This window comes from Desmodus rotundus, chromosome X, assembly GCF_022682495.2.
Source record: "Desmodus rotundus isolate HL8 chromosome X, HLdesRot8A.1, whole genome shotgun sequence".
Classification (NCBI taxonomy): Eukaryota; Metazoa; Chordata; class Mammalia; order Chiroptera; family Phyllostomidae; genus Desmodus; species Desmodus rotundus.
In genome coordinates, this window is record NC_071400.1 from 29,589,380 (window position 1) to 29,606,410 (window position 17,031).

Sequence of the window (17,031 nt, forward strand, 5' to 3'; positions counted from 1 at the left end):
TATAAATGAAAATCGAATAGCATTGTATAACGAGCTCTTCCCCCAGTCATGTACCTAGCATCTGTCTACAGTGCTTTTCAGAGTTTCCTGAGTTTTGAGTCCTCAAGCCAGATGACAAATAACCAATTAAGCCTTCATTATAATTTTGAACTAATTTTGTCTCTTAATTTGACCAAGGAAGAAATTTATCAAAGGAGATCACAAAACTTAGTTATGGAAAAAAGACAGGAGTTTAGCTTTAGTTCTCATTAGAGACAAAACGAGTCTCTTGTATATTTTAGTTTAATAATGTTATTTAAAATTAAATGTGTGGATTTTATCCATTTACAATTGCTGCTTCAAAGCCTGAAGCCCTAATTAACATGCGATGAGGAGTTAAGTACAGCTCTCCAGAAGTGGTAGGTATCATTGTTAATTTAGATGTATATATATATTTTTTTATTTTAGGGACATGGGACTGGAGTTATTTAGGGCCCACATTATAAGTGATCAGAAAGTGCAGAATAAGACCATTGATGGCATTCTTCTGTTGATTGAGAGGGAGAGGAATGGTGAAGCAATTGATAGAAGTTTACTCCGAAGCCTGTTAAGCATGCTTTCTGATTTGCAAGTAAGTTAACTACTTCACTTCCTACAGAGCTGATGGCTATCCCTAGTTTGATGTGTAAAAACCAAATCCATAGTGCTGTTCACATAGAGGACATTGAATAAATGAACTCCTTTATCTTGTTTTCCCCTCCCAGATTTATCAGGATTCTTTTGAACAACGATTTTTGGAAGAAACTAACCGACTTTATGCAGCCGAAGGCCAAAAATTAATGCAGGAAAGAGAGGTATTAAAAAATCATGATTAATAAATCCACTGTGCCTCACACTTAGATCGTACTTATAGAACATAAGCTGCCCTTTTCATTTATCTTCCCAACATTGTGATGCTTTTATGTCACTTAGGTGCTCCTTTCTTTTCTCTCTTCTTAAAGGCCAAAATTCTGGATCATAAACTCTACCTATAATTTTACATATGAGTCAACCCTGTCACATTTGACAGGGTTGCTCCCAGGATCTTTTGGACTTGACATTTTCTGAATGATTTATGGGGAGGAAAACAATAATATAAAAAAAAACTATCTTTGTAGGTTCCTGAATATCTTCATCATGTTAACAAACGTCTAGAAGAAGAAGCAGACAGACTTATTACTTACTTAGATCAGACCACCCAGTAAGTATGACATGCTCTGCCTAATAGCCTTAACCTGTGTTGTTGACTCGCTTAAGGCACTTTAGGCATCCCCAAACATGTTAGTAACTAATTTCAGCTGTGATATTTTTAACAGTTGTTTTCATAATCCAAACTTCAAGTTGTTATCTTCCTAGTTAATTAGATTTGATTAAGGATATGATTATTGGTTGTGTGTGTATGCTTAGTATTAAAGCAGATGTTATCTTTGAAATCTTTAGGCTGATTAAAATTTAGTGGGTATTCATAGGACAAACTGTTTCTGTGCTTCCTTAAATATTACCAAGCAAGGAGTTCCTGTAAACAGCATAGATAATTTCTGTACTTTTCAAATAAAAGCAGAGAAACTTGGAAAACCCAGCCACGGAAGGACCTTGGGAATATTTATTTCATAATGTAAATCAGGTTTTGAACTATGCAGTCTTTTCCTTCTTTTAGGCATAAAGCAGAGTAACCCTGAGCACTGATAAATTTATACATAGGATAGGGATATTAAAATGAACATAAAATGAGCTATTGGATTTTTCTTGCCCAGAAGAGGCTTTAAATTTTTAGCAAAGTCAAAACTCAATAATTCTAAACTTTTTTTCCTTGTAGGAAGTCATTAATTGCTACTGTAGAAAAACAACTTCTAGGTGAACACTTAACAGCAATTCTTCAGAAAGGTAATTGGCAATTTATAAATCAGATCACTTTTAAAATGGTAGCAACAAACAGAAACAAATTTAAAGATTGCCCTTTTAAAAGCTTGATAGCATATAGTGGCTGCATTTCTGAGTATGGACACAACCCTTTTTTCCTATTTATTACAGTAAACTTTCAAGAGGTGCCTCTTTCCTTAACTTAAAGATACAGGAACTGAGATGAAAGGGGTCCACCAATACTGGTAAAAAAAAAACAGTGGGCATTTGAGAATTCTTGACTTAATTTGTAACATACAGTAAGGAAAGGCATTCCTTTTTGCATTAAAGTGTTTTTGTTCATAGCATATAAAACCAAGCACTTCTACGAAGCACTGCTAAGTTATCTTAGAGTATACCCTGCATTTGCTTTGGCAATGCCACAGATAGGCAAAAGTCTTACTTTTCTCTCCAACCATCTTTTTTTTTTGTATAAAGTAGATACATTTTTTAGAACTTTCATGCAGTTACAGTTATTTCATTCTGAAAATCAAATACATTAGAACGTCATTTAAACTTGGCCTATTAATGTGTGGTTTTGATGTACTACAGGCCTTATACAATACTCTGAAATATAGCTGTACACTAATGCCAGATATAATATGTATACTGCGCACATGAAGTATTTTAATGTGCATTTATGTAAACCAGTTTTTATAAATTGGTTTATACATCTGATCTACCATACTAAATGCTGTGTAAGCCATTACACAATTAATTTTATTTTTATTTAGGCTAAAGTTTCATTTGGAAAGGAGATTGTCTATTTTGATTTAATTCAGAGCAAATCTCTATATTAAAGTTCACAGCCTAGTCTTAGCTCAGAACGGTATTGCAATAATAATTTAACTTAATTTTCATTAAAATATCTGACATTTCCCTGACTGGTGTGGATCAGTTGGTTGGGCTTTGTCCTTCAAAGTGAAAGGTCATTGGTTTGATTCCCAGTCAGGGCACAGGCCTGGGTAGTGGGTTTGGTCCCTGGTTGGGGCACATACGAGAGGCAACCAATTGATGTTTCTCTCTTGCATCAATGTTTCTGTCCCTCTTTCTCCCTCCCTTCCCTTCTCCCTAAAAATAAATAAATAAAATCTATTTTAAAAGATAATACAGTATTAAAATAAAATATCTGACGTTTTTGTTTACGTTTTTCAAAATGTTGCAAATTTCAGGTTTAAATAACCTTCTTGATGAAAACCGAATTCAAGATTTATCTCTTCTGTATCAGCTCTTCAGTAGAGTTCGAGGTGGAGTTCAGGTTCTCCTGCAACAGTGGATAGAGTACATTAAGGTATTAACAATTAACCTGTGAATTTTTTCCTCTGCCATGGCTTATAATCTATACACCTAGAGTGCATATCAGCAAGAATTTCTTATTTGTTAGAGCCAATACTTTTTTTAAGTAATAGGAGTTTTGAGAGCAGTCAGCGTGAGAATGATAGCCGTGTGGCAGATCAGCAGTAACACATTTACCTTCTTGATATCTCTCATGATTTCTTAGCTCCAGTGGTTATAGCAGTGAATATGAAAAGAGGGCTTTTAAGGACCCCAACTTTCTTTCCTTTCTTAAATCTTACACTGAAGCCAGATTGTCATTTAAAAAAAAACAACAACAAAAAAAACTTAAAGCTGACTTCTTTAAAAGTAGGGAAAAGAGCCTGGAGACTTATAATCATGCCCTATTATGATATTGTACATACCCAGTGGTCATCCTTCATTTCATGATACAAACGAATGGTGTGTCAGTCTGGATGTTTTATCACTTCATTTTTTCTTTTCCTGACTTCAAAAACAGCTTTATGTCCTGGCTGGTGTGTGGCTCAGTGGATTGAGTGCTAGCCTGCAAACTGAAAGGTTGCCAGTTCAGTTCCCAGTCAGGGCACTTGCCTGGGTTGCAGGCCATGTCCCTGGTTGTGAGCCTGCTAGAGCAACCGATTGATGTTTCTCTTCCTTTCTTTCTCCCTCCCTTCACCTCTCTCTGAAAAGTAAAATCTTTTTTAAAAAGCAGCTTTATTTATACCTACCTAAAATATGATTTTGGGATTGTTTTCACTGTGGATAATTCAGTTCTAGTAAAAAGTGGTAATTTTTGTTGTTTAGGCATTTGGCAGCACCATTGTAATTAATCCTGAAAAAGATAAAACCATGGTTCAGGAATTGCTGGATTTTAAAGATAAGGTTGACCATATAATAGATATCTGTTTTCTGAAGAATGAAAAATTTATCAACGCCATGAAAGAAGCATTTGAAACATTCATTAACAAGAGACCAAACAAACCTGCTGAACTTATAGGTATTTTTCCAGTCTCTTTTCCAGTTATTTAATGTTGTTCTTTTATTCATAAAACTTCAGGTTGTAGTGTATTAACACCATTCATTTGATGTTGCTTAGCTGGTAGTTTCTAAGAACCTGGATGTAAGGAGTAAGTCCTTGAAGCAAAAGAATGGCGCAGAGACAACCTGTTAGACATAATGTTCTTTCATTATAACACAGTACATTGGACCCTGTTTGCTTTTATTTATAATATGCTTGAGATCTGTTTTATAAGCCCACAGCAATTTAGAGGCGGGGCTGTTTTTAGAGGCCTACAGTTTAGGGGTACAAGAAAGGATAGCAGAAACTATAGTTGCCAGTGAGAAAAGGAAAATGTCCAGGACAAAAGCAAACCTCGTAATCCAGGCCCTTTTGGTATAAGGGTGTGGTATACCACAGTGCTTCTCAGGCTTTCCCACCCCAGTACCACTTAATGTCAGAAGAGGAGGTACTCTCAGGAGGTCTAGGGTCCTCTGTGAAAAAGATGAAATTTCATTGGTCTACTACTTTTACTTAGAATTTTTGCAGATTTTGCCTCCAACTTTGTAATGTATCTGATTGGTTTTAATAAAGACATAGTGTTTAAATTGCTTACCATCATTGTAAAATAGACACTCTAGTGGAAAGTACAGTAGATCTGAAGCCAGAACACTTGGGTTTGAATGAAGGCTGTGGTATTTATGAACTGTGACATTGTTTTTAAAAATGCATGTATACCTCTGAAGCATTGAAAAACTCAGTATATCATATTCCTGTAATACACAGTACCTTACGGATACCCATGATCACTAAACAACAAACTTTCCCCCATTTTAGCTAAATATGTAGATTCAAAACTTCGTGCTGGCAACAAAGAAGCTACAGATGAAGAACTTGAAAAAATGTTGGATAAAATTATGATCATATTTAGATTTATCTATGGTAAGTTTATTTTTGTTTTAAAACAAAGCACTCAACAGAGAAACTAGCAAGTATAATCAGCCTGGAGGGACTATTATTTGGGAATTAATGTAAAATTCTGTTGGGGATATTTAAAGTTCTATGAAGTTCCTTGCATTTAATTCATTGGCATACTTAAGGAATGTTATTTAATTTCCCTGTGTTTTGACTTTTCCATTATTAGGAGCCTTGATTTTTGGTACTTGTTTTAATTTAGAGTATTGATGCCAAAGCTTACTAATTGACTAAAGCTTTTCTAAAGAAAAGTTAATGCAGTCTTAATTCTTTGTAGGAGAGAACTTTTGAAATGTCTAATACAAATGTCTACCTCTAATGTTTCTTGCATTTAACAAACTTGGATAAAATGTATAAATTTAAATAACTTGTTGGAGTAATGGTGTGATTTATTAAACACTTCAAAGCAATTTGGTCAGAACTTTTTCTTGGAATATTATGAGAGTTGTATTTTATTATTTAACATAGGCAAGGATGTTTTTGAGGCCTTCTATAAGAAAGATTTAGCCAAACGCCTGTTAGTTGGGAAGAGTGCATCTGTAGATGCTGAAAAATCAATGCTGTCCAAACTTAAACATGGTATGTTTGTCATTCTTTCTGTTCATTTTCATCTTTGATTTCTAGGGGGAAATGTTAGCATAATTTTTACTGTTTTGTCATTTATTCTATGTTCATTCATACGATGAAAATGTAAATTGAGTAAGCTCATGAGTTTTCCAATCTGTTGTTGGAAACATACAGAGCTATTGCAATTTTTAAAAAATAAAACATTGTTCTTGTTTTTATTACTTGTATAAAAATTTCCCATTTATTTTATGCCTAAATAGGAGATAGAGTCACTACAGGATTAAAGAGTTTAATTCTCAGTTAGTGGGGCATACACTTTGGGGTAGGGATTTTTTTTTTATTTTTATGAATAGTTACAGATCCTATTTCATGCTAAAGTGAGTTTTATATTCACATTTTCAATTTTAAATTCTTTGCTTTTAACAACTTTGAAATATTACAAATATATAAACATTTTAATAGAATGTGGAGCTGCTTTCACCAGCAAACTTGAAGGAATGTTTAAAGACATGGAACTTTCTAAAGACATCATGATTCAGTTCAAACAGGTAAAAGTGAGTTAAACTCTTCCTAAATTCCTTGAACTTAAACATATTTAGTTATTTACTTGCTGTGGTTTGTACTGAAAAGGATAAATAGAAACATGTTTTTGTTGTAAATATTTCATAGCAACTTAAATGATATTCATAGTAAAGAAAAAAATCACCAATGAAATATATGTGACCTACTTTAGTGTTCTCAGTGTACACTCAAGATAACACAAAAATAGAAATAAAATGTATTGAGCTGAAGTCAGGACTAGAAAAGCTGCAGCTGGATAGTGAGAACAAGACTTTTTCCAGCATCTAATAATCACTGTTGATGATCCTCATGTTCAAAGCTGGCAGTGGAGAGGGAGAAGTGACAGGGTGGTTATGTAAGGCCTTTGGGGACATTGGGAATGAAAAGCTAGAGCCACAGTTTCATAGGTGTTGTTAGAAGTGGTTTTGAAATATTTAAGAGCGTAGGCATAGTGATAGCAAATTAGATTCTTCTCTCTTAGGGTTTTAATAGTGATGTCTTTACCACTAACTATATCACTAAAGTGGGAAGTGAGAGTTGAAGACTCAAGGGAAAGATCAGGGTCAGTAGGATCATGCGTCCTACAGTAGCTACAGAATAGGGTTTATCTGCTTTGCCCTTTCCCCTTTTTCTTCCTTCCCTACTTCAGGTCATCCCCTGCAAACAGGCAGTGGAGCAAGTGAAAAACCGGAGACTTGGGCTGGCTGGTGGGGTGAGGAATGGGGGTTGCTGCAAGGTGTTCCAAGCCACATAGGGGTCTCCGAAGGTGGGGACTGCTGGTGGTATGGGGAAAACAATGGAGAGAGAGTCTATAACTGCCCAGCTGTATGTGCGAAACTACTTTAGTTGATAATGCCTCTAACGAGGTGACATGATCCTTGTGTGCCATTGTAACAAAATGTTAACCAATGTACTTTTGTAGTGTATTTAACATAGGCTTCATTTATAATCCTTTAATAGTTGTCTTTTTTTTTTTAGAGATGGTCAATATTTGCATGGAATTTTAATGGGGAAGTTCTGGAATGGGTTGTTAACATGACATGAAATATATGCACTTTTAGTTTTAAGATCTCAGTATGTGTGTTTGATCTTAATTGTAGTATATGCAGAACCAGAATGTACCTGGGAATATTGAATTAACTGTGAATATCCTGACAATGGGTTATTGGCCAACATATGTGCCTATGGAAGTGCATTTACCACCAGAGGTAAGAGTTGCTGTTTAGGACTTAAGTTTTAAGCATAGAAATACATGATACTTCTATTTTGCTTGTCATCAAAAAATGGATACTTTTTTAAAAAGTTTGTGTCAGTAAGCACACCGATACCAAGTACCAATTCTTATAATATTTTGCTTTGTTTATATTACTTTTATATCAGTGGTCCCCAACCATTTTGGTACCAGGGACCCATTTTGTGGAAGACAATTTTTCCATGGATGGGACGGGGGATGGTTTCAGGATGATTCAAGAGCATTACATTACATTTATTGTGCATTTTACTTCTATTATTACCACATTGTAGTATATGATGAAATAATTATACAACTCACCATAATGCAGAATCAGGGGGAGCCCTGAGTTGGTTTTCCTGCAACTAGATGGTCCCATCTGGGGGTGTTGGGAGACAGTGACACCTGAAGTGTGTTGCTTATGTCCAATCTACTCCGTAATCTCGTTTTGGTTGCTGTCACTGCAGAAAACCCTGCTTCACAAAGATAGGAATTTGGGAATGGAAGCAGGATGCAGGATTTTCAGTGCTTTTGTGGCAGTCTCAGGAAGTTCCTCCTTGACTTTAACCCAGAACGAATGGAGGTGAAGCTTCACTCACTCACCCGCCGCTCACCTCCTGCTGTACTGCCTGATTCCTAACTGGCCACAAATCGTACCAGTCCATCCCCTGGTGACTAGGGACCCTGTCTTACATTAATATCTAATTAATAGAGCATAGCTAAAGGTGGCAAGTTTTTGGGTTCAGGGCCAGTTTCCCTGACTCTTCTTTCAGTTCCCCAGATTGCACTCACCACTCTTTCCAGCTCTCAAAAAATCTTGCCCATAGGTCACCTGGAAGTTGGATTGCTGAGTGATGGGTGCTTGAGTAAATCCATCCTAACTCCTTGGAGAAATGTCTGACTTAGGACTGAAGCTTAGAAAAGGGGTTAAGGCTACAGAGATAGATACCGAGAATCCTCCATGGAGGTAATGAGGTAATCATGGACATCCAGGGACTAGACCTCCCTCATTAGGAAGGAGAATGTAGAAACAGGAAGAAAAAGGCTGAGACAGAACTTTAGGGAGGGCTTACATTTGGCAGGTGGTCAGAAAAGGAACCTATGAAGGAAACCAGTGAAGAAGCAATAGGTAGATAAAGGAACCCACATGGTACAGAGGCACAAGAGGCATTAGAGGTGAATGTTTCAAAAGAGAAGATGATTAAATGTTGCAGAGAAAGCAAGAGTGTGAAGACTAATAAATGCCATTACATTTGGTAGTTGGGGAATCATTGCCTTACGTCAGTCAGCAGTGGACCTACTGGATAGTCTTTAAAACATCCAGAAATTATTATACATGAGGTAAATCTAAAGAGTGGTGAATGTGTGGTATTGGAAACAGCTTAGAGAAACTCTATTTTATTTCTGTAGATGGTAAAACTTCAGGAGATTTTCAAGACATTTTACCTAGGCAAACATAGTGGCAGGAAACTTCAGTGGCAGTCAACCCTAGGACACTGTGTGCTAAAGGCTGAATTTAAAGAGGTAAGTGAATGTTCCCCAAACTAAGTTTTCACTCTCACCTTTGATGTTGAGGTCATCCCTCTTAATTTGTTTATAAATTTATCCTTAAAATATGCATGACAGTGATAGCTTATCAGTTTTGAGTATGATGAGTGTGGTTTTTCGACACTTGATTTCACCCTGCTGCAAAACCAAAAGCAATAACCCTTTCTCCCACTCTTCCCACCTGTGAATGCAAAATTCACTGCCACTTCTTGAGAGGAAACTTCTTTTGTTGTTGGGAACTAGAGAATAGATTTCCTACAGCTTTTCACGACTTACCTGAATCAAAAAAGTAAAAAATACATTTGAAATAGTGATTTCTTGCTGCTCATGATAAATATCTGTAATGACACAGAAGGACGCTAAGGTATTAATTTTCATTACTTTATTGTTCAGTTTTAATTATAAGGCTTTAAAAAAGGACCTGTAAGAAGGTCACCCAATCCTTCCTCCTGTTCTAGGTAGCATGACATGTAAGCCCTACACTGAACATAATGGCTTTTCTGGATACTGTTAATCCTGTTTCTAAGTCCGCTAATTGAAAAAAGTGCTTTCCTGTAAGAGATTAGTTACTTGATTAATTTTTAATGTGTGTGTTTTTTTTTTTAATGATGGCTAAACACTGCTGTTTCTCCAACAGGGTAAAAAAGAACTCCAGGTCTCTCTTTTTCAAACACTGGTGCTGCTAATGTTTAATGAAGGAGAGGAGTTCAGTTTAGAAGAGATCAAGCAGGCTACCGGAATAGGTTTGTGTTGACTCAGTCAATTAGCATTATTCAGTGTCCACTCTGTGCACTACACAAGGTTCAGAGCTTGGGCAGGGGGTGGATGCAGAGGAATAATCCCTTTCCTCAGCACTTAGAATATGACCACTGGGAAAGGGGGAAATGACACTTGAACTAATTTTACAACTATTTAGTTCCAATCCAGTATGGACTAGGAGTGTGTTAAGAATTTCATGAAGCAAGAGATCACTGTGGATGGGTACAATTGGGAAAGCTTTCATGAACGGGGTAGAGCTTGAGCTGGGCCTTAACGTTTTAGGGATGAAAGCATATGCTGCAAGGGGAAATATTGTGAGAAAAGGCTTGGAGATAGATATGAGAACAGTGTGGGCAGGAGTCATGAAGTGTTTAACTGCACACAGAATAGGGAGATAAAAATGTAAGTAAGACAGGTGGAGCGTGGTCATGGAGAACCTCACAAATCTAGCAAATGAAACCTACATTGTAGGGTTGCAAGTATTTGACATAATGGAAGTGAATTATATGAACAACTTACCTGGAATTAGTAGACAATAGGGCAGCTTGAGGATGAAGAAGTTCCTATCCAGAAACTAGTGGGGTAATTTGGACATAAAGTGGTAAGGGGCTTAGACTAGAAGGAGGCCAGTGAGAATGGAGAAGAGGCATCTCTAAGGAAGCAGCAACTTACTAGATAAGTGGAGAATGAAGGAGAAGGAAGAGTCAAATGTGATTCTAGGGTTTCTTTCCCGAAGAGGTTGGTAGCTTCACAGGTAATAGTCGGAAAGAGGACCCAGTTTTATGGGGAAGATGAATAAAATTTTGAACATACTGGAGTTGATGATAGTAAAAACATCCAGGTGGAGATATCCTTTAAATGTGGGACTGGAAAGAAGTGAGATATCATTTTTGAAGATTTGGTAGCTCTCCTCATGGAATGATGATTGAAGTCTTTAGAGAATGACCAGGGAAAAAGCCATTGGATAGAACAGAGAGGGAGTCGCCAGTGACCTTGGGATAAAAAGGAAACAATTTTAATTGCGAGATGGGGTATAAGTCAGGCTGAGGTTGAATGTAGCTGTTCTTGTTGATAAGCTACTAATAAATGACTGAGCCATTGTTCTTCTTCAGAGGATGGCGAGTTAAGGAGGACACTGCAGTCTTTGGCATGTGGCAAAGCTAGAGTTCTGGCAAAAAATCCAAAGGGCAAAGATATTGAAGATGGTGACAAGTTCATTTGTAATGATGATTTCAAACACAAACTCTTCAGGATAAAGATCAATCAAATTCAGATGAAAGAAACGGTATTTCTTTTGCATTCTCCTTTCCCTAATACACTGGAATTACATGTGTTCATAATAAAAATTTATAAAGAAGATTTTACAACACCACCATTAACATTAACATTTTCTATGCCTATATCTAGCTCAGTGTATTTGAGTATTTGATTTTGTGATTTTTTTTTATGGAGAGATGCATACAGTTGGACCTGATAACTCAGTGTAGTTTTCTATACTGATTTTTTTGTTTAACATAAAACCTTTAGATTTTTCCCATGCCATTAAATATCTTTATAAAATGACAGTTGGCCATACAATATTCTTTTATGGGGCTATTATAATTTATTCAACCAACACACATTATTGGGCAATTAAATTCATGACTTTTTAGTATTGTAAATAAAGCTGTAATAAACCTCTTTGTACCCAAATCTTAATCTCTCTGAGACTTCCCTTACGATGAATTCATGGAAATAGATATTTTGGGTCAAAGAGTACGAACATTTTCAGTCTTAATACATTATGTTATACTGTATTCCAGAAAGTCTGCACCAATTTACACTCTGTCTAGCACAGGGGTGTCAAACTCATTTTTACTGGGTGGCCATGTCAGCCTCGCAGTTGCTTTCAAAGGTCCAAACGTAATTTAGGACTGTCTGAATGTGAGTACTCCTTAATAGTTAAGTGAAAGCTCAGCGCTGCTAGAAACAAGGTGCTGGGCTGGATAAAACAAAGTGGAGCGCGGGATTCGGCCCAAAGGCCCTGTGTTTGCCACCTGTGCTCTAGCAGCATGACGGCCTGTCTTAACAGTGCCCTTGCAGCACTCAAGAGTGTATTTTCTTTTTTAAATCTTTGCCAACTTGCTTGATGAAAAATATGAATGATTTAGTATTTCTTTGATTAACAGTGAATATTTTGGTGTGTTTGCCTTTTGAATTTGTAACAGACGTTTATTAAGGAAACCAACAACTACAGCATTTGTTGAAACCAGTTGGTTTCAGTTCCAGTAGGTTTAATGCAAGGCTTGAGAAAAGGTTTTAATGTGGGACAGAGGTCAGTATCTCAAACAAGTTCCTGTCTTGTTCACATTCACATCAGAGGTATCATGTTCCTTTAGAAGATCACTGTGTGCTTTTAAAACAGTTCTGCTGTATCAGAATGGAACTGCTGGGGAAAAAGCCCAAACTATTCTTTTGATTTAGTTGCTAAAGATGAACATTCTTGCTTTAGCAATAAAATTGGTAAACTGACTCCTAAACACCTAAATTTGTTAGTCTTGAATGAATGTAAGCACTAACAGTGTGTATTTCTGATTTATATATTACAAAAAATTATTTTTGTAAAAAGTTGACTCCATGAGCTTAGCTAGTTGGTGCCATACTTTGAGTCAGAGGTCAGAGTCAATCATTTTAACAGAGAAGCTAATGTCATACAGAAATTTAGTCAACCACCCCTGTGGCACTTTTAGAAGAATTCAAGGGCAGAGTAAAAGAAAATGATAAAATCATAATCAGCATGTCTCTACTTCTAGAAAAGCAACTCAGAGATGGTATTTTGCTGTTAATTAATATCGTCATTACTTCATAGGTACAGGGCAATGTAATTAGGACAGAAAGGAGTTATATTTGTTGGTATTTATAACGTTTCTTTAGATAATTCAGCATATTTAACACATTAGCAGTGTGTCATGTTCCTAAAATACACAATTTGTATAAGGATTAATCAAGTTTTACTTCAGATACAATTCCTAAGTTTAAAAGTTTCTTTTGTTAATAAAACTTTTGCTAGGTTGAGGAACAAGCAAGCACTACAGAAAGAGTATTTCAAGACAGACAGTATCAAATTGATGCTGCAATTGTTCGAATTATGAAGATGAGGAAGACACTTAGCCACAATCTCCTGGTTTCAGAAGTGTACAACCAGTTGAAATTTCCAGTAAAGGTAGGTATTTCTGTGTTTTCGTATTGAGCTTGTTATATATAAAAGAGAATACATTAGATTTTCAAATATGAACCTTTTTTAAAAGATTTCATTTATTTATCTTTAGACAGAGGGAAAGGGAGGGAGAAAGAAAGGGAGAGGAACATCAATGTGTGATTGTCTCTCTCATGCCCGCTACCGGGGACTCCGCCTGCAATGTGCCCTGACTGAGAGTTGAACCCATAAGCTTTCCATTTGTGGGACGACACCCAACCCACTCAGCCGCACCAGCCAGGGCTCAAACATAAATCTTCTAAACACAGATTAAAAGTCTCAAAATCAGGTGGAGGATCAAAAGTTTTTTAATTATTCTACTTTATTTGAGAAAGAAGGGAAGGGAGGGAAAAAGAGAGGGAGAGAAACATGGTATTAGTTGCCTTCTGCAAGTGCCCCAACTGGGAACGGGGCATGAGGCTTGCAACCCCCAACCCAGGCATATATGCTGACGGGGAACCAAACCAGTGACCTTTTGGTTTTCAGGATGATACCCAACTGACTGAGCCATGCTGGCCAGGGCTGGAGGGTCAAAACTTTTAATTTCTCATGTTCATATACATAATTCCAAAAACCCATTGTTGGCATATGTGGACAGCTGTGACCAAAAAGGGAAAACAGTTTATAAAAGGTCTTATACCTAAAAGTTTAACTGCTAAATGAGTCTGAATTTTTCAGATTCATTCACTATATTTCTTTTGAGCTATTTTGTTATTTTTGTTATTTTTTTCTGCTTGAAATACATTGTTACAGCATAGGGCATATAATCAATTATATTGTTATAACTGTATATGGCTCAGGTGGGTATTAGAATTATTAGGAGTATCACTTAGTAAATTATACAATTGTCTAACCACTGTGCTGTACATCCGAAACTAATATAAAATAATACTGAACATAAACTGTAATTGAAATACACACACACATATACACACACAGCTTGGTATTTGACAGATCTGTTATTTTATTTTTTAAAAAGATTTTACTTATTTTTAGAGAGAAGGGAAGGGAGGGAGAAAGAGAGGGAGAGAAACGTCAATGTGTGATTGCCTCTCACATACCCCCCACTGGGGACCTGACCTGCAACCCAGGCATGTTCCCTGACTGGGAATTGAACCGACAATTCCTTGTTTTGCAGTCTGACACTCAGTCCACTGAGCTACACCAGCTAGGGCAGATCTGTTATTTTAAATTAAATCTTTTGTTTAGTTAGCTGACGAGTGGCCATTAGAAACTCTATACAGATAACTAGCCCTCATTAACTATCTTTTTTAAAAGTTTAGCAATAGTCCTGGCAAACTGAAATTGGTTATTAAATGTATGCTCCAGTGTTAATTCCCAATGATAAAGAAGCTTAGACAGTGTGGTGGTGTACTACAATGTTTTCCAAGTTTTCGAAGATTTCCAAATGAGATAATATACAACGTCTGTCTGGAAAAGGTACAACCATTATTAATATAATGAGAACAGTTTGTGCGACATTGATGTAACCTGGTGGCCAAGGAGAGTGGGCTGGAATGCACCTGTGTGAACAATGACAACTTCACTGTACTAGTCAGTGAGGGCAGTAGCGCCACTGAGTGAGCGTGTGTACTGTGTGGCCGTCGCATTCAAAATGACTGAGTAGAGCAACAAATCTGCATCAAATTTTGTGTTAAGCTTCAACATTCCTCCTTGGGACCTATTCGGATGATTCAGAAGGCTGCATCTATGGGCCTTCATCACAACAACATGCCTGCTTAATGCATCACGTCTTGTGCAGAGTTTTTGGCGAAATATCAAATCACCCAGGTGACTCAGCCCCCCTACAGCCCAAATTTGGCACCCTGGCACCCTGGAACTTCTGGTTTTCCCAAAACTAAAATCACCTTTGAAAAGGAAGAGATTTCAGATCGTCGATGAGATTCAGAAAAACGTGATGGGGCAGCTGATGGCGATTGGGAGAACTGTATGAGATCCCAAGGTGTCTGCTTTGAAGGGGACTGAGGCGTCGTTGTCCTATGTACAATGTTTCTTGTATCTTATCATCTTTAATAAATGTCTCTATTTTTCATATTACATGGCTGGATACTTTCTGGACAGACCTCGTGTGTAAAAAATACTTAGCACTGGGCCTGGCATATAATAGCTGCTCATTAGATGTTAATGCCCATAAGGTAGGCTTTCTCTCTTCTTCAAACCTAACACTGCCTCCTCATTACCACACTTTCACCCTCATGGTCTGCCTAACGATCATTTCACCTCCAGCCAGAAAGATTACTGATGCTAGAGAAGGTAAGAGGAAGTGATGATATTCTAGGTTCACCATAATTAAGAGAAAGTCATTTTGGTTTTCAAACCTTGGAATTACTCTGATTATTGTGGCTGAAATTTTGGCTGCCCCATCAAAATTTCCTTCTTTAACCCTGTTGATCAAGTGGCCATTTTACACAATCTGAAAAACTCACTATTAGCAAGCAAGATTATATTTTTTATAGGCTAGATACAAAAGAGTGGAATTTGTCATCTAAGAACTAAGAATACAGTCATGAAAGCAAACTTATAAGCTTTCTCAATTTTTTTAAACCACAAGTAGGATTCAAAAATCCTAATGTTCTGGTAGGTAATAGTTAAATCTTACATCAAACCTGGAATATGAAGATCTGAGTTATTAGAATATACTTATCACACCATTTGTTGTAATATTCTTATAAATAGTGATCTCTGCAGTATATTTTTTGTTCTTTAGTACATTTTTTTAAGTGTAATGGAAGTGCAACCTGACTTTGAGAACTAGCTCTTGCCCAAATTTAAGGTCTACCTATCATCACAAACTGTCTTGGCAAAATTAGGTAGCATTCTGTCTCCCTAAACTTAAATAATGTTTTTCCATGTGAAGTTATGAGTTCATCTTTTGTATTTGTGTGGAGAATAGCCTGGTTCTTAGAAGACCTCTTTCAAATAGAAAAGTAATAGAAAGTGTTGTATAATGACATGACAAGGTGTGACAGTCTGTGTATAGTTTAAAACATTTCTTAACCTGGTTTATTTTCATTATACCTTATCTTTTAAAATTTTTGATTTTTAAAAAATAAAAAAATAAAGAGATTAAATACATTGTCAGTGAGCCAGAACTGTTCTTTTTTTAATGGTATGTTGGTAAATGGGCTTGAGCCAATGCATATGAGCTTTGCACTGAATATTTGCCTTCTCTTACAGCCTGCTGATCTTAAGAAGAGAATAGAATCCTTAATTGACCGGGACTACATGGAGAGAGATAAAGAAAATCCAAATCAGTACAACTACATTGCATAAAATTTTGGCCTTGGAGCATTTTGTGTCTCATGTCGTAGCCAGTGGATAAACCTAACTTGTTGATCCTATATTGTTTGACTTCTTTTATACTACCAATGACCAAATGAAGCAGTGTAATGGAAATAGTTGAGTGGACATTTTCAGTGGTTAACATGCCCATTAAAAGAGTAATACTTAAAGAAGAATGTTGTTGAACTCTTTGCATGTTATTTAGTATGATGTGCAGAAAACTCTTAAGAAAGTACTTGGTCTTCATGATTCCTCTTTGGAACTGGGGAAGAGGTCCCTATGGCTATTAAAAACGTGGGATTCTTATACACCGTTAATTATGAAGCAAAGGTTTATTTGCTTAAAATGGCATTTAAAGATACTTAAACTGCATGCAAACTTTATTTACTGTACAGAGTTCTGGATGTATTTATCAAATAGAAAAACCACCCTGGACTTGGCTGTTCACCTGTTTTGTGATTTCCCTTGAAAAGAAAAATAAGTTGTCATAGCTATCGATATTTTACTAAGTAATGTTCTGTTACACTCAAAGGAATGTTTTGAAAAAAATTATTTGAAAACAAGTTTTCGAGTAGAGGGACAGTTGTTTATATAATCTCTTGTATATACACATCCTCAAATGCTCCAGTCATGGTTATGGGA

General features: G+C 36.5%; 1 protein-coding gene across 7 annotated transcripts in view; it reads left to right on the forward strand.

The window, feature by feature from the left end:
- The window catches only part of CUL4B (cullin 4B), a 54,378-nt gene extending 37,554 nt beyond the window's left edge, over window positions 1-16,824 (forward strand). For 3 of the 7 annotated variants that reach the window (XM_024566889.4, XM_045200732.3, XM_024566891.3), the window contains 16 exons: window positions 448-610; window positions 744-833; window positions 1,137-1,219; window positions 1,835-1,902; window positions 3,090-3,208; window positions 4,018-4,210; window positions 5,048-5,152; window positions 5,654-5,764; window positions 6,215-6,300; window positions 6,963-7,025; window positions 7,414-7,521; window positions 8,955-9,068; window positions 9,730-9,835; window positions 10,964-11,136; window positions 12,901-13,053; window positions 16,285-16,824. In XM_024566889.4, the coding sequence (XP_024422657.2) occupies window positions 448-610; window positions 744-833; window positions 1,137-1,219; window positions 1,835-1,902; window positions 3,090-3,208; window positions 4,018-4,210; window positions 5,048-5,152; window positions 5,654-5,764; window positions 6,215-6,300; window positions 6,963-7,025; window positions 7,414-7,521; window positions 8,955-9,068; window positions 9,730-9,835; window positions 10,964-11,136; window positions 12,901-13,053; window positions 16,285-16,380 (1,831 nt within the window). In that variant the 3' untranslated portion in view covers window positions 16,381-16,824. Of the gene's footprint in view, window positions 1-447; window positions 611-743; window positions 834-1,136; window positions 1,220-1,834; window positions 1,903-3,089; window positions 3,209-4,017; window positions 4,211-5,047; window positions 5,153-5,653; window positions 5,765-6,214; window positions 6,307-6,962; window positions 7,026-7,413; window positions 7,522-8,954; window positions 9,069-9,729; window positions 9,836-10,963; window positions 11,137-12,900; window positions 13,054-16,284 lie in introns of all 7 variants that reach the window. The other 4 variants (XM_024566890.4, XM_045200734.3, XM_045200735.2 and 1 more) reach the window with 2 other exon arrangements.
- The last annotated feature ends 207 nt before the right edge of the window (window positions 16,825-17,031 follow it).